General features: G+C 32.5%; 1 protein-coding gene across 1 annotated transcript; it reads right to left on the bottom strand.

Annotated features, from left to right (window-relative positions):
- Nucleotides 1-3,700: 3,700 nt before the first annotated feature.
- LOC119632194 lies at nucleotides 3,701-8,310 on the bottom strand. The gene is made up of 2 exons (XM_038025001.1): nucleotides 8,284-8,310; nucleotides 3,701-3,997 (listed from the first exon to the last, which is right to left on the bottom strand). The coding sequence occupies exons 1-2, from the start codon at nucleotides 8,308-8,310 to the stop codon at nucleotides 3,701-3,703; spliced, it is 324 nt and encodes a 107-aa protein (XP_037880929.1).
- Nucleotides 8,311-18,913: the final 10,603 nt, after the last annotated feature.

Raw genomic sequence — 18,913 nt, forward strand, 5'->3', positions numbered from 1 at the left:
TCCCCAACAAAAAACTATTATATAAATTATGCTCAATAATAAATATGGTTCCGTTTGTTGTTACCGTCAAAGTCCCTTAAGTTGATATTCAATATTTTTTTCGATTTGCATTCGCTATAAAAGGTGTACGTACATACAAGGGGAGCTCTAACCCAGTAACAAACTTAGTATATCTTTAGCCGGTAATAGCAATGAATATAACCAAACAGAGTTGCACAAAGCACACGCAGGTCTATTTGGCTGTCTAGACGTAAACATTAAATAAATTGTTGTTTTTCACTTTTTGTTATTCTTGTGAAGTTGTTGTTAATAAAAAATCGGTTTTTTTTATTTAGCAATTTTATTTAAAAAAAAAAAGAAGGAAAACAACAAATTTTTTATTTAATTATCATTTTGCATTAAGTTGAGAGTTCAATACGTAGGTCTTGAAATTAAAGTGTATCGAGAGAAAAATTAAAAGAAAAGACGAAGGAAAGAGTTTTGAGAAAGGTAAACTTTACAAAGCTTAACTCGCGCTGGACTTTATTGTCGAGACATTTAAGTTTGCAATGTTGATGTTTATTTTTGGAAAACAGGTAACAGATAATATGTAAAAATATCTAGTCAACTGAGTAGGCTTGCCTTGTGCATAGATCTTTGGTCCGTCAATGTGGAGATTGTGTTTGACTGCCACAACTTCAAGGTGAAGCGGTTAGGCTCGATTAGCGACTTTGTTTCATCTTCATCCATAATGAAGCGCCAGATTAAAGGGCCGTCATCTTATTTTCAAAATCATTTCCGTTGTGCATTCAGTCCGTGGGAATGATGGGATGCGTTCTTATTATTTGAAATTACAAACAAATTTTAAATAATTTTATTTTCTTTTCTATTGTATGACGGCATAAATTTCAATTTTCTCTTATTGTGAACCAAATTTTATTACGAATGAAATTTACTGAAGTATTTTTATGCAGTAATCTCTTTGTTAAGGCAACAATATATTGGCCGTGTCCTAAGAGATTTCTGCATAAAATGCTTAACAGTCTCTCGATTTCGAGATCTTTTTTTGATAGATTGAATCGATGTACAATAATATAATAGCAAAGAATTGTTTTTACGCCAAGCGTTACTTAGCGTGTACTTTCTTTCGGTTTAGAATATCACAAAATATATAAAGGTTAAAGCTTGTATTCATGAGCAAAATCGAGCTCACTATGGGATTCAGGAACATTAGACTAACATTAGGCTATAAGACATGAACATAGATTTATTTTAAGGTGAAGTTTATATATCAATTGAAATATGCCAGTAAACAGTTACAAAGTCGCTCAACTGAACCTAAAATTATGACGAAAATATATGACAGAGTTTGGCTGTTATGTCTTTTGCATCGACGCGATTACATATTCTCTGTCTAATATCATTTGAAGTCTCTTTTCTTCGTTTCATATGTCCTGCGTTAGAGCAGCGAGAAATTATCTCCGCCGCACAACAGTACAACAAACCATGCATTCCCGCTCATATCTCGAAATCTTCTGCATTCTTTTAATGAACTTTCGTGCAAATAATTCAAAGGAAAAGTGAATTTAAACACTTCGTATGGTATTTTTGAAAATCAAGGCAAAGGTATACGCGCACAAAATAATAGAGGATAACAGAATATGATTCTATGGATTTTGACATTGAATGTTCAACAGACAAATTGTTGAACGTAGACGCAGAGATATCGGCACAATCACATATTGGTAAATACGATATGTAAGCACAAATCACATCAGCTAAGAAGAGATGGGTTTGAGCAGCAAATAGTTGATCTAGGCAGCCAGGCGCGTACAGTTACACAAAGGCACACAGAGATAGACACACAGATAGACAGCACAGATACTTATTCATATGGCCCTCGCACGCACATATTTATGCTAGCGCATGTAACCAAACTGACAAAATGAATTGTCGCCTGCTTACAACGGATATAATGCATGCGTAGTATCGTTAACGCCGAGAGCGAATAACGAAGAATGTTGTGCATTGTAGTCAAAGTTAATATACGTATAGATGTAAATATTCTTACATACGTACTCGCATGTGTACACTTACAAACCAAGCTAAATAAACTTTGTCTATGAGGAGCGACAACATTCCCCCAATACAACGGCAGGTGGTAAAAAGTTAGTTTTACACTATGTGAATGAGAGAGGTATTCGTTTGTCTGTCCTACATATATATATATATATAGCCAAGCAGGCAACGAAAGTATATATGCTTGCAATTTTAGATGGAAATACTTTAATGAGTTATTGTCTGGATGTATCCTACTAGCCTATGAATGTTTGTATTAAATAATTTCACATATAAATATATGTAATATTATTACATATATATAAGGGCACACTTATCGCACAGAATAAACGACCGCCTTGTCTGCGTACAATTCTCACAAAAACTAAACACATAACTGAAAGGGGAATGTAGCAAATATGTATTCACTGTTACATCCCGAACCATATCAAATGGAAAATAACGTTTCCCATTTTAAACTTTTACGCTCTATGTGTGTGTATATATATAATCGATCTATACAAATACATAAGTCTGCAAATGCTTTCGCTAGCATTAACTTGTCAATTTGAAACTATTTAACTAACTTTTACTTAGTTTCACTTTACCATTTTGGTAGCATATGCTGAAGCATTGCAATGCAATAAAGTGCTGCTGTAACCATTCAAGCCATACTGTATCCTTAATAAACTTTCTCATATTCACGGTCCTCCTTATTTATGGTCTCTTATTCTAAATTTCGTTCCATCTCTCTTTCTCTATCTATCTATATATCTTTTGTCATGACCTCACCTCATCTACCTTTCTCTCTTTGTTAAGTTTATATTTACACGTTTGTGTTGCATTAAACTATATTTCACACTAGAAAGAGTCCTTTTGTGTTCAAGTGTCATCACTCTGTTAATAAATGAATTACAATTATGCTTACGCTTCCATCTTCTATCGATGATGATGACGATGGTGAAGATGATGGTGCTATTGTGTGATATTGTGTGTAATAGTTGTTGCCGTTGCTGTTGCTGTTGCAATGTATTCAGTTTGGATTCATTGTAAAGTTTTGACTTCATCTACGTTTTTCAGTTAGTTTTAGTGTCTTTGCGCTTTTGCAAACACCACAAACAGTAGATTTACTGTCTAGACAAGCCGACATTTAACTTTTTCTTCTTTTCTTCTACTTCTTCTTCTTCTTGTTTTTTTTTTTTTTTTTAAACTTTTTTCGAAGAATTTTTTACTGATTCGTTCCATATGTTATTGCTTTCATTGTGTTTGCTGTTGAAACTGTTGTTTTTACCATTATTGTTGGCGTTCACCAGTCAATATATAATAAATACATAGCATACATCATACCATAGCTATTATTTGCTTATCGATGTAAAAGATGAATTTATTGAAATATTTCTCTTGCATCGTATATACCTGGCGACGACATTTTCTATGAACATTATGTAAAATTTTTGTTAGGAAATTTTAATGAATAGCTTTACTTAAAGAGAAGCCAGTCTTTTATCGTTCATTTTCTGTTAACGTGACACGTTTTTTTTTTTTAAATTTGCGGCAAAAATTTCGTTAAAAATTGCTTTAGAAACGTCCATACTGACTATGTTTATGTAATAGATTTTTTTTTTTTTTTTTAAAACAGATACATCCACATCCATTGACTGGTTCATGAGTTCAAGAGTTCTTGCAATCTCGCTCGAGAATTATTGCGCCTTTTGCGTAACGATTTTGTTACGCCTTTACGGTTTCGACGCAAACGTTTTAGTCTTTTTTCCTCTTTTGCCATCGTCCGGTAAGATTCCTTTTCGTCATCGGACATGGTTTTCCATAAATCTCCACGTGAGGCACATACTTTCTGTCCAACTCCGTAATAAAAATTGAAAAATGGATTACTTGATGCCGCATAACCGGTCTGACGTTGATATTCACGACGCAAGGTGCTTGGACTGGCTGTTACACGAGTCTTGCGTTACATGGCATTTACCAGACAAGCAATTGATTTAGTAATTTTGTTCCAAATCGAAGGCATAGATAAACTCTTTAAGAGACTTTTTAATTTAGTTTTTCACAACTTTATTTTTTTGAACTAATTGTAATATATTTTAATTTTTAAAAGATAAATACAAAATTCCTTTGAAATTGAAAAATTTTAAAAATCACGAGCAGAAAATATACTAAACTATAAACACAAAATTCCCTTGGAAATTGAAAAATTTTAAAAAACACGAAGAGAAAATTTGTGTATGACATTTGAGTCATCGATTACTAGTATAGGAAAACGATGATAGATGAAGAGTGAAAACAAAAAATAAATAAAAAATAAATCCTAATATATACATATATATATACTTGTGCTTACGTTAATTTTAATCAGCGCCTTGTACAGGTAAAAAAAACTAAGATATGGGAAATACGAGTGTACGTAACGATTATATTCGATGATTATGATCTTCCTCTATACTAAATAACAATTTTCTATTTAACATTATCGATTTATTCAGCGTATGCCGACAATAATCATGGAACCATCAAAGTTGCATTTTCGACCTTCAGCACTTTTCTTGTTTATTTGAAGAAATCTACTGCTCAAATCCACCAAGCACAAATGTTTCTCAATAAGTGAAAAACTGACGAAAATTATCACAAGTATATATATAAATATACATCACATATATATATAAACATAAAGAGCTTTATATGCTTATTAGGGTCATGCCATTCATTGAATAAAAACTTGGAACGAAATGCCCATTAGTTCTTGATAGTTTGAAAAGGTTTAAAATTTACTTAGCATTAAATCCAAGTCATTTTTCATACGACCATTTTTAAGAAAGTTCAATGAAAGAAAATATTTCTTTTTTATTTTATAATGAAATTCTATTGATATGTACGTATATTTAGGATAACAGGATAACAATATGACTCTTATCGCACGAAGCAGTCTCTCCCATCTGTATTTCTCATTTTGAAGCATAGGTAAAATAATGAGTTCAGTTCTAGTTTATAATCTTGGCCCTCTACAGCTCTGCAATCGCATGAGAGAATGCTGCGTATAAAATTAAGAATAGCATCCCTTTCATAAGACTTAACGCAACGTTAGCAAATGTAAAAATAGCCGATAGCCTGTGTTGCTAGTGCTCAATGTCTCTTTTTTTAGTCTAAGAATTCAATTCATTAGTCTAAAATTAAAATAATAATAATAATAATAAACAATAAAATTGATGAATGCGACAAATTGTGTGTGTGTGTGTGATGTACGTGAAGTTATAATTGAGTTCCAGTCGGCTTATATGGCGACATTGATTAAATTTATATCCAATTATCCGCCTGAGTAGACGAAGGGGAGGAATCTCGACTAGCAAGTGAATGGTCGTGGGTTCGAATCTCAAGTGCGGTAGAGTTTTTAATAAAAAGCCGATAGCCTTAGATGCTAGTGCTTTTAAGAGTTAAGTCTTAGAATTTATTTCTCTGGCGAAATTAATAATAATAATAATAATAATATATCCAATTAACTGCGTATATTATAGAAGAAAATGTAACAAATTGATTACCACGACGTATGAGTTATTTATTGTTGTCGAAAAAGAATTTAGAAATAATGCGGTTAAAAATTTAAACAAAATTCGTCTTAGTGGCCGAGTAGGCAAGAGTCTCGACTAGCAATTCTCAATGGTCGTGGGTTCAAATCTCAAGTGCGGTGGTGTGTAGAGTTTTTACTAAAGCCGAAAGCCTTAGATGCTGCTAGTGCTTTCAAGGCTTCTTTTAGTCTTAGAATTTGTTACAATAAATAATAATAATATAAACAAGAAACAATCCCATACAATCCCATATACAAGAAGGTTGAACATGCGCGTAGAATTAGTCCCACTGAAATTGGAAGATGATAAAATAAAGTTTATGTTAAAAGGTTATTGTGTTTAAAGTTTTTCTTCAATTCTTGGCAAAAGGATTGTTTACAATTGTGAGACAATGCAACAACAATTACCGTTCTCGTTTATATGTTTGTTGACAATAAATCTATATTCCAAATTTATACCCTACATCAATTGCAGTACAAGTTAGTTTGAGTGGAGGTATGCAACGCGCGCTGAAGGATTTGAGATAGACCCGATTTTCACTGCACCAGTCCATAGAGTAAGTTTCTAGGAACAAATGCCCATGGCCTGTTATGGTGTTCCTTCCCTTTTTAGGCATGTTCGAAAAGCTGGAATATATAACGTTAATGCAAATTTTTTTAGGTTAAGCGCTCAAACTTCAATTCAAATACTAACTTTGTCCTGATTGACAGTTAAATAGATAAACTAATATGGACTAATATATCTAAGTCGATGGTCAGCAAGTTCATACGACAATGTCTGAATCTATGTCACGAATTGCACCAAACGTTTCCCTAACATACACCAAATATCGCCTACAAGTTATTTTTTTTGCAAAAATTTTAGCAAATTCATTACTTAAACTATAGTCGATCATTAGTCAAAATATTTCGCCACGTTTCTGATAGAACATTACTTCCGTGCCGAAACAAAGGCTGACCTTTTAAGGTTATATACAAAAAGGTCGAAATCGAAGTTCTACGCGGATATCATCAAGGCGCACCGACGTTTCCTTTTCCATTCATCCAATAACAATCTCTCTTCACTTTCAGTTCCATTTTTTTCTTCAATGTTCGCGTCAAGCCTTTTGTGACAATTTTGTCACATCCAACTAATCCTCAGACTTTAACAGCACTACTCTTCGATTTAATTAGGAAAAGTAACACTTCGCCAGTAATAAAGCACTTCACATATTCACAGTTTCAAGGATCTGTGTTTAATATCCGTGAAAAAAGAGACGAGACAGACGTACTGAAATCTTAAACTTATAATGTTTTAATGTGAAGCTGGTGAGATTATGGCAACCCTTTTTATCGTAAATCCTTTAAAACTTTAACTATACTCCTATAAAATTTTATGAACTCTCTATAAAATATAACGACAATCCCTTGGGATAAAGTTATAATACTGTTATATAAAACTATATATAAAAAAAAAAATATATATATATAATATATATTTCTTTCAAAAGCCGTTACGAAAACAAATTTATTAAGAAATCAGAAAACGATGTTAAACATTATTGTCTGTCTACGCTCTTGTCTGCTTCTCATTATTAACCGTTATTAGGCAAAGTATTAACACAAGTCACAAAGTATGAAAAAAAAAAAGAAAAACAAAAAATGTATGCATATATACATATAAGTATATATATGCATTCACCCGACACGTTCCAACAATGTATATGAATTTATAATTCACAAATATGTACATATGCATGTATGCACATATCCGTGTGCGCAAATATTTGTTTAGAGTTTCAAGTAGCGAATTTTTATGGTGAAGCTCTTTTTTTTTTATTGTTTATAAACAATGTATGTATATATGTATATATGTATATATGCATATATATTGATGTATATGTGTGTATGTGCGCCTCTTTTTGTTGTTTATGCTCTTTGTCTCTTTAGCTGTTGGCGTATTGTTATTATTCTAAGCTATGTCTAGACTTTAAATAGTTTATTAAGAAAAAAATTAAAATTAAAATACCATAACTAGAAAGTTGTGAAAGGACAGAAAGAGTAGTAAAATGAAGGGGGGAAGCTGTTCAAATCAATAATTACTAGTACACTCTAATCAGGTAAACAGATGTGCGTCGATTTTCTTGTGCTTTCAAAAGAAAAACTAAAAAAACCCACAAATACCCTAGAAGTGAAATCAGTCAGATCAGTTGGAATCTATTGGAATCTATATTTGAACCTTACGCAAACACTTGTAGGATATCGTTTATATACAATTATGGGTAAAAAACATAATCGTGAAAAAATCGATATAGATTTATTTTGAATTTCGAAATACCAGTGGATCGATGCCGATATGTGATGGCAAGCATTTAAGCGTTTCTCGATTGATCGAATAGTTTCGGGACTCATTTTGAGGGTCATATGTTAAATCTATTTATTAACGATTTCGTCTGCCTTTAAATACTAACCACAACCAAAAACAGTAGATTTTAAACTTTTACAAAATCAATCGGTTATATTTATAGTTATACAAACTGATCAACTTAAATAATTTCTTCTCGTTTAAGGCGACTATAAATAGTTTCAAATTGCTTTTATTTTGTTTGTTTATTATTATTATTATTATTATTATTATTAATATTATTATTATTACCGTTCCTATTGCCATACATCTTGTACTTTGTTCTCACATAACTGCGATTGACACGTGCCCGCATTATGTGATTATTATACTTAATAAGCTTACTAAAGTCTATAAGTTGATTATTTACCCTGTGTACTGTACATGTACAATAAGCGGCTAGACATTTGCAGTTTGTTTAATGAAATCAGAGAATTTTAAAACAATAAACAAAACAAAAAAAGAAAATAAATAAATAAAAAAATTGTTGTTCAGATAGAATTATAATGAATTACTTACTCTACGAATATATGAAAAGTGAGAAAAAGGTTTAATTCAAATTGGAAAAATTTTTAGATATCTATCCACAATTTATATGCATGTATACATATATATACATATATATATATATATATATATACGAATTTATTCAAACAATACAATACAGACGAATTGACTGACTGACGGACTGACACATACCTGCATATATCAAATCTAGATCTTAAATTCATTTAAAACAGTAATATATTTATAATGCCTTTACAATTGTTTCGGAGAGAGTTAAAAGAGATGGTTCATTTTGAATACGAACAAGTAAGAAAATTCAATTTCGGCCGAATCTTTTATACCAATCATCGTTTACCCCCTACAACGGATGAAAGAGGTAAAACAACATAATGCTTTATAATATGAAGCGGGCACAGTTGATTTCTTCTATTTTCAAAAATTTTTCTCGCATAGGCGTGTACGCGGTGTAGGAACGTCCTTGGAAAAGTTTAAGTCAATTCCTAATTGTTTTGCAAGTATGTAGGCGATGTCTGCTTACGACAAATGCTACAAAGTTGGTCAACCAGTCAGATGACCAGGCGAACACGTTTACGTGAATTCTAAATTTGACTGGACGGACAGACGGACATGCTTAAATCGATTTAGAATTCGATGCTGATCAAGAATATATATACTTTGTATGGTCCCTGATGCTTCCTTCTGGACGTTGCAAACGTTTTGACAAACTGGATATCCCCCTCATTGTTTGGCGATGGGTATAAAAATTATATATCTTAAGAAGTTTATGTAAGGCATATATATTTCCTTTTATTTATTTTAATTATTTAGTTTATTTCTTAATTGACTTTCCTCTACTTAAAGGGGTAAGCCATCGCACCCATTTTCATTGTTCGGTTGGAAGGGAAGACAAACGGATACAAATATTTGAAGAGCCGATCAAGCATAATACGCAGTAAGTTATAGTAAATGCTATAGAGTGCCACGGTTCACCATTGCATGCCCTACATCATTCTACGGTTATGCATATAAGGACAAAGAAAATAAGGCTTTACATGGGAAATGGTTGTAAAAGCGATCCGATCCGAAACATTAACAGTAGCGTTTGTCCTTCGTCCAAAACATGTCAATGTCCATCAAAACGTCTCCAAAATTGTGGCCTGTAGGTTTAACACAAGAAAATAAGACAAACAGACAGACAAGACAGTAAAAAAATGCTGCATTTTTGTGTTGCATACTTTGGCACAAACTTAACGTATCCTTGTATCACTAGTGACGTAACGTAACGTTTAGTTTTTTTGAACTTTAATTATCGAAAATATAAATTTTAAAAAATTTTGCCCGAGATTCGCGTGAACTGTATGCTTAATTTGCTAAAGAGTTTACTCAACCGTCTTGTCTTTGTACTCTATGCAACTTGTGGTGCCAGGTTTCATGAATGATTCAGAATCATTTTCTTAGTCATTCTCAGAATAGATCCAGGCCTATCCGACCATTTGTCTGTCCGCCTGTGTTATTTTCTTGTGTTCAAACTACAGGGCGTCGTTTTTTAGATATTTTGATGACATTTGGTACTCTGACATGTTTTGACCCAACGACTGGACCATTTACAAAACGACTAATTATAAAACGACGTAGGCTATTTAATAGTTGGCGTACCCTACTACAGTTTTTTGACTGAAGCAGACAATTATTACATATACTAAAGATTAGCTAAAAATATTTATTTTGCTCAGAAATGCCTTCCATTGACTGATGACATGATTGCGATTAAGAAAAACTCTTAATTCATTCGCGCAGTAAAATTCCTTTCCTGATCGCTGTTGACATGAATTCATGTCCTCGAATTTCTGTTGTCTGATGCGCGTCGCTTTCTATAACCGCTATTGTGGAATTCACTAATGGCATTAGTTGAAGAGATGTGTTCAGATATTGAAATATTTTCTCTTTATATAGAGATAAGTATACCAGTAGTTGCTCTTGTGAAACGATATGCACATTACTTGAAATGATTCACTTATAATAATTTTTTGTAGTGTAAAGGTACAGAAACGGGACCTTACCTAACTTGAGAACTGTAGGATGCATTTGCCAAGACACGTGTAATATATTGCCTTAAATAAGCTATGCACAATAATGGCAAGCGGTCTCTTAACTACCCAGAAAACAAGACAACGAGTATATAAATTATAAAAATTTTTTTACATTATAAACATACACATAATTACAATAATAATATTTCAAAGCAAATTTTATAGTTTTTTATCATTGATTTAATGCTATAAGCTTACGGCAACTAATTTTAGAACTTCCACATTCTCGTCGGTATTCAGTATTGGAAATAGAAAAAATTTACGGTTCGCGAATGCTTGCGTTAATACATTAATTTTTTTTTATGAAGGTAACTAAAAATCTTGAAAGTAGTCAATCATTCCATAAAATGATTATATTCTGTTCAGTAATCTTATCCGACTTGTGGTGCAGGTTGATCTAGTGCGCAGCGCTAATGCGCAGAATGACTTCGGATAGACGCACCTTTGATTATACCGATCGATTCAGAATCATAATCTGAATTTAGTCTAAAACTGTGTGTCCGTATGTACGTCCATCTAAATTTGTGTTCGAGCTACAGGACGCAACGTATTTTGACGCAAGGACATGTATCTTTAGAATATGGCGTTATATGGGGAGTGGTCGAAAAAGTTTATCGATTCAAAACATTTTCAATAGTGTTCGCTAAAGTACATCAGTGTACCAAATTTCGTCAAAATATCTCAAAAATTACATGGCCAGACAGCGGACGGACAGACAGTCTTAGATCACGTCCACACTAACCACAAGTAATGTACGGTATAATAATCCGTTTTTCTCTATCTGGTGTAGTAGCTGAAATCTGGCAGAAGGATTCCCTAATTGATTAAAACTACGATGTTAAGATATGGGCACGATCTACCCATATGCCCGCTCACAATATAAAAGAAACTAACTGACAATCTCGGAAACGTTAAAAACTAAGGCAGACTCCAAAAGCACACAACGCCTTTTATTCGCTATTTTCGTCCAAAACATTCGATTCCGTGAAGATATTTGTGAGAAGCACTGAGTTTGATGTTCGTTCGTTCGGATCATTGTCTTGTTCACACTATAATTTATTCTGTTCACTGTACTAGCACACTAGCACACACTCCACAATTAGCAATAAAATTTTGATTGCAATTTATTTTCAATTCCAAGCAAAAATTCACAAGCGCTTCACCCAACTATAAATAAATTCGGGATAAATTGGAAATAGATAGGAAATAAAATTTTATCTTTTTTTATGGACATACTAATAAATCAATCGAGATCGTATTTGGATGGAATAGGCAGATAGCAATTTTTTGGAAATATTGAAAGCTATAGGCAAAAATATGGAAAAGTTATTAGTGTTTTTTTCGGGGTTTTGTCAGTTTTTAATCTACAATAAAGGTATATGTGGGCAAATCAAAATTATTTTGTTACTTTAGATTCTCAATCGATCAGAAAATGTTGTTTAAAATTTCCTCTTTCTAGCGATCAGAAAACCTGTGTATGACGCCCATCGACCCTTGTTTATCATTAATCGCGCCGATCGTCATTTAAGATTAGCTTGAAATGAGTTTTCATCTTAAAATTCAACGTAAGCTCGAACTTTTTTGACATTTCGTAAATTGTCTCTTGATAAACTTTATTTTAATTAAGTCAAAAATATTTAAGCCATTATTCTTATACGCGTATGATACTTTGATATTAATTTTGCTTTAATTATATGCATTTTTTGTGACACGTGCTTTAAAAAATCGCTATCTTTCCTATGAACATAAACTTGAATCAATAAACATTAAGGTAAATATTTATACAAATATAGTAACAAGTTTAAGACATGACTTTATTCATAAATAATGAAATCATATTCCGAACACGACATATATATATATGTATATATATATATATATAAAACGATTTCAGTCAATATTTCGCTTCGTGTTTCAAACATTTCGAGGAAATTTAATTTATTAACTGAGCATCAAATAACTGACGATATGTTGAGATTCTAAGAAATTAAATATTGCACTGCGCTTTCACTTTCCAAATTGCGTTTACAACAACCAAGTGTTCTATGATAATATAAGCTAATCGAATTAAACAACGACGATAAACTCATATAGGTGTCGAATTGAAGAAAATATCTAAGAATTGTGAAGGTTAGTTCACGCCTAAACTCTTTAACGAATTCTAATTGTTAGACACCGTCAGATCAAACAATCTCATACTGGGTTTTCTGTCTTCATTGTTTTATTTCTCTCATAATTGTCTCCCCAATATCACTTCCTATCAACTGGAGTTTCACCCGCAAAAGCAGCTGACAGAGTCACTTTTTTCTTTATCGTCACAAACGGTTGCTATCTGTTCGATAAGAGTTCCGCGATCAGCTTTTCTCCTCTCCATTGTTTCAATAATATATACGATATTTCTTTTATGTATAAATATATATATAAATATATATATATATATATATTGAAAACAAATCTTGTGTCTGGGATATGAAACTTGACATATAAATTCGATCGCATCTTGTTATCTGCTAACACTACTTTTGAGCTTGTGTTGAGGACCAGTCACTACTATTCTTTGACAGAATGTAAAGTGTTTTGGGAGTCTAGTACAATCTGCCCATTCGAATCGAACTCAAGCCCTCCCTTTCTTTGTTTAAACTTGCTTTAATATCTCGCAGATTTACAAGAATCATAGAACAGATCTAATTGCAGGTGATCTATTTTTTTTCATCCGATTCATATCAATTTTCTACATATTGAATATCGGTATTAATGTCATATGGTAATGGTCTTAATTTGCTTGTAAATTCCTCCCATTTCATATGTGTTCATATTGCTTCCCTGATATGCAATGTTTTTTTTTAAATTCCTTTACACCTATAGATTTTGTTATACTATAGAAGTTGACGTAAGAAGTAAGGATGACTTTGCTTCTTCTTATACGGTTGATCTGCTCTTTAAGAAGCTTTTCAACTTTGATTTATTGCAAGCGCAATCAAATCCTTAATCCTAGCAATAGACTGTTGAATCGTGTCGTCATAACGTTGAAACATGCTCAACTCGTTGTCCACCCATCCCTGGGCCAAAAACTTTTTGTTTATCTTTACTTTTATTTATACTATTCCGCTCCATTCCATTCGAGTGGTTAGTGAAATCCATATTATTTATACATCTATAAATCTCCTTTGCCGGATATTAAAAATAAAATTCTCTATTTGAAGCATTGGTATTACAAACCTAATTATGTTCTTTACATCCTCTTGAATTGTTCTTCTCCATTGGTAAAATGGACATCAGTCGACTTTCTGAATTCTTAAAGCTTGCTTGAATTTAAATAGCGAGTCTTCAACATAATTATTGTTTCACGTTTGGCAATGTGTGGGTGATAGTGATGATCGGTTAGACCGAGCCAAGTCTTAAGCATTTCATCCTACTCGCTTAATGCTTTTCATTGATCGTGTGCCCAGTTTATCAAATAGGTTTTGGATAGATTTGAGATAATTAAGGCTTAAGTTTAATACGCGCATAAAAATGGTATACATCTTGAGTCATAATGAGATCATTATTGACCCGATCAAGTTTATTTTGCTATAGAACTTTTACATATGTACCTTTGCCGAACAATTATAGTTTACAAGTCCTTGTTGACTGTTGCTACTCTCTACTCTTACTCTCTAAGATCTTGTGCGCATGTGTTTTCATACCACACAGTTTATAAGGCATAAATATACTGAATATGTTATAACGTTTGTAGCGTGATGAAACACTTAGCAGACATTATAGATATATAATGATAGATGCTTCCGATTACAATGGCATTTGAAGTCGATTTAATTAACTACCGCTTGTACGCGGTAACATTTAATATAATAATAATATATATATATATATATGTATATGCGTAAACATATGTACAGGCACATGTAAGCATATACATCTATAAATATATATATATATAGATGTCAACAAAAAAAGATATAAACCGCTAATGAAAGTAAAATTCTCAGTGAGTTCAGTCATGTTCATCTGGTCATGTGTCTTTTGGGCGCCGTTCGAGCAACACAGAAAGTAGAAGTTTGATATCTGCTCATAACCGTGACCTTAACATCTTAACAATTTTTTTTTTTTTTTTTTTTGGGTGAAAGAAACTTTAATCAAATGAAAATATTCGAGGACACCATTAAGCATAGCTTTTAAATATTTATAAAAAAAAAATTATTTTTCAGAAATATTAAAGAATAGGCGTTAGAATAAGACAGGCATCTTTGTTTCAAGATGCTCGGCGACTGATATCAATTTCAATTCAAACAGAGAAAAAAAATATTTTGTTCAATGCGTAGTTTGTTCATTGCATAAAGTTAAAAGTCCGACCATAAGCAAAACTCAGCTTTTTAAAAAAAAAAAAATTTTTTTTAAAATTAACTCAACGGATCCGTTACGAGCTTTCACCTATAAATACTACTTTAAAGATATTGTAAAAGACCCGAATGAAAATTGTTAGAGTTATTGATGTCGTCTGGCATTTTGAAAAGTCGAGTTTCGCGAAAACCGCATTTCAAGTTTCAAATCTCCACAACATGACTATAGAACTCAAGGCCAAAGCAAATGTTTGCCACGCTCGTAATCATCATTTTTATATCAAACTTGGTTATTGAAAAAGGAAAAAATGTAATTTCTGAAAAATGTCTACAGTGTCTCACTGTCCCTCCCTGCCTTACGAATGAAAATTTGTAGCGATTTCAAGTAAAAATTCGTCGATCGAAAAATAAATTGATTGATAATCAGACTCTTAACCACTTCACTCTGTATGATGAATTCATATATATATGTCATGATCCGTCTATCCTCCTTGTCGGATAGACGGATCCTTGTCGGATTTTTGTCCTTTTGTCAAATCCCATTTCTTATTACAACCCAATACATACTTTGTGTTTGACAAGTATACAAGTTTGTCGCGAAAGAGGTCGACACAGTTAACCGGTTAATTAATCGTTTTTTCAGATTTGCTGCGAAACGATAATAGTTTTTGAATAAGCAAAACGGTTTGCGGCATATGGATGGTTGAACAAATCAGTTTAGAATATGCGTACGTTTTATGGGTTCTTCGATGCAAACGGAACAATAAAATTAATACACTGCAATTCTCAGCGATGGGCATTAAAAAGCAAAAGGAATAAGATTAAAATAATAAAGGCAGCAACAACGACTAGTACAACACTTCTTTTTTTTTTTTTTTTTTTCTTTTTTATTCAAATGTACAATAACAAAGCGTCTACTGTCTAGACAGACATGCGCGTATTAAATAGCCAATCATTCGCTTCGTCTCCAGTGTAGCCACAGCAGTTGGTTGGTTGGTTGGTTGGTTGCTTGCTCGCTTGCCTGTTTCTCTATGCAAAACAACAAAAACAAGGAACAAAAGATGAACACAAATGATTTCATTGCTAAAATGTTTCCTAAAGAAATTGCGGAAAATAATTTGAGAACTATTTAAAAAGAAAAAAAAAAACGAGAGTAAATAATTAATGCCTCTATAAAATCTTAAAATTAATTTGAAGATTTTTTCAAAGTTCGACCAGTTTTCTCTTAAATCCAAATGAATTGAAGGTTGAACAAGTTATTTACCATATACGATATTCATTTAATTGGTTATGTCGTTCCGGTTACTTCTAGACGTTGTTCTTTCATTGTCGTCTATTCGCCTTTTATATTTCCCAAATAAGGGATTTGAAGTAATTCCGTTCGAGAGAACACCCACAGGTGTACACAAATATTCCAAAATTCAAAATCTGATAACATCTCAGACTAACACGTGATGGAATACGCTTATAGCGTTAAAGGTACTCACTTTTTAGTTTCTATAGCATTCTGTGCCTGTAAGACGTTGCCATTGATTCTACGGTTTATTTATTCCATTAAACTGAATGCATCGAATGAAAAACGCTTGCTAATGTATTGGATATGAGGATTCGAGCGCTAACAGCCTACGAATTGGCGGTTCTGAGGCATAACTGAACTTCTAAAATTTTGCATTTTAGTAATTCTCTCCTTTCTTATTGAGTGCATGTGTGCATGCAGACTTTTATTAAGTTGTGAAAGAAATTCAAATATTTTCCAAAGTTTCTATAATGTTTTTCTTATCTTGTTCAGGAATATTGTATTATATTAGTTAAGCGATCAAATGGAATCCTTTCTTGTTGTATACTGATCAGAAAACAATCATCGATTCTGTTAGCCCATTTTTGATACTTTGAAGCAAAGCCTGTATTCTGACTTTTTATTCTTTTTATTATAATTCAAAATCATAGCGCTCCTCTAGCGCATGTCCAATAGATAGAGTGAAGAGCTATCCATACAAAAAGTTATATTTACTCCGTTTGACAGCAATGCAAGAAGATATTCATCTTGTCACTAGTGTCTAGATTTCTCTTATCCGATTGATTCAGTTCAGTTGAGATGTCTGTGAGTTTAGCTAATTAAAGCCGATGGTTTTGTCAAAATCAAATCGAAGGCATACATTGTAATTTCTGGAGAGAGATCTAACAATTTTTGAGTAGTAATCATAGTTATGATAAATGCCGATTGAGAAGTTTATGATACGACAAAGTTTATATATAAAATACATAAGATATGTCATTTAAGGTTTCTTGACAGATCCAATTGAAGAATCGTCAATAACGATGTCCTTGTGCTAGTGCTTAAGCGCCTTCCAAATGATCTGAATTTATGCAATGAATGAAATAAAAGCATGAGAAAAGAATGAAACAGAAAATATAATATGATTGACCGCTCTGCCTTTCTCCCTTAAGGGAAAAAACAAATATTATTTGACGGCCATAAACGACACCGTGTCACGTAGTTCCTAAAGATTGATTATTAATATTAAAGAAAGTCCTTTTAACCATAACATAATAATACGTAAATTCATCGCTTTGTATATATATATAATTTAAGTGAAACGGAAGAAATTTATCGGGTGAAGAGGGGGGAAGAGGGAGTGGTGTATCTAATCGTAAATAGTTTTCCTTCTATTTTTTTTTTTTTGAAGAAAAAGTTGACTAATGTGAATGAAGCTATTATCGTGATTTCAATAAATGGATGGGCATGTTCCATTTGTAAGGCTGATTGGAAATGTGCGAGATAGAATATAGCGTCTTCGGTGCATATGTTTTAGTGTATTTATTCATATACCTGGACTCTTCTAATTGTTAACCAGTTAATTGAATGGGTTAAAAAGCATTCATTTTACCGTGCCATTAAGTGCCGTTAATTTACGTTCTCAAAGTAAATCATAAATAAACTATATTTTTTTTTTCTGTTCGGATTTCTGCTTAAATCCAGTAGATAGTAGTAATAAATATATGTACTAGTAGTAGTACATATAAATCCTTGTAATAAAAATGCAAAGCTTAAGGTAAAGGGCGAGTGTGTCCTAAAAAAAGAATTATATAGATAAATTAGTTTGTTTTTTGTTTTTCTCATTTGCATAAAATATTTCCATTGTGATGATTTTTACTTATATGCATAGTTAGTTACAAGTAAGTTACAAAGAGTAATGTACAATCTATATACCCAGGAGACTTACATTTTCATATTCGTATGCGTACTCACAGATAATCGCCGTTATCCAATGAACTGACTGACTGCATGTTCATTTAAACCAGCTGTTAAAGTTTGCGACCTGTTCTGAAATAACGATGATCGTCATTATCAATATGGCGAAACCAGCGAAAAAAGTGCATCATAGCCAGACACCAGACAAAAATAAAAAGCAAAAGAAAAAAACAAAAAAAAAAAAAAACAAGAAAAAAAAAAAAAGTATAATATGTAATATATAGATGACTCCAGCAGTGTTTTATGGATGACTGTATGCGTGAGTGCGTGCGTGCATTCGCGCGCGCGCGGTCTTAGTGTGTACATGTCTATGTGTATATGCGTTTGTGTATATGTATATTGCATATATATAAAATTCAAACATTGACGTTTAATGGCCTTTAGATTGCAATGTGCTGTTGTCGTTGTGGCTGTTGTTTTTGTTGTTAATTTGATGCAATTTGTGTAGCTTTTTTCTTCAAATTTTCATATATATATATATATATATATTTATAATCATACATATATATAGTAGTGTTTGTTGTGCGTGTTCTTGTTCTTGTTGTTGTTGTTGTTAGTCTTTTGTACCACGTTTTGTCCGATCATCTGTTATGGCTCTAGACTCCGGATGTACGCTATTTTGTTGGAACTTTGGGCAGACTGCCTTGGCATGCAATTTCAACTCAAGCTGTGCTCCACCAACACTGTTGTACGTATTTCTTTCTTCTTTTTTTTTTTTGTTGCTGACTG

This window comes from Glossina fuscipes, unplaced genomic scaffold (assembly GCF_014805625.2).
Source record: "Glossina fuscipes isolate IAEA_lab_2018 unplaced genomic scaffold, Yale_Gfus_2 1, whole genome shotgun sequence".
NCBI lineage: Eukaryota > Metazoa > Arthropoda > Insecta > Diptera > Glossinidae > Glossina > Glossina fuscipes.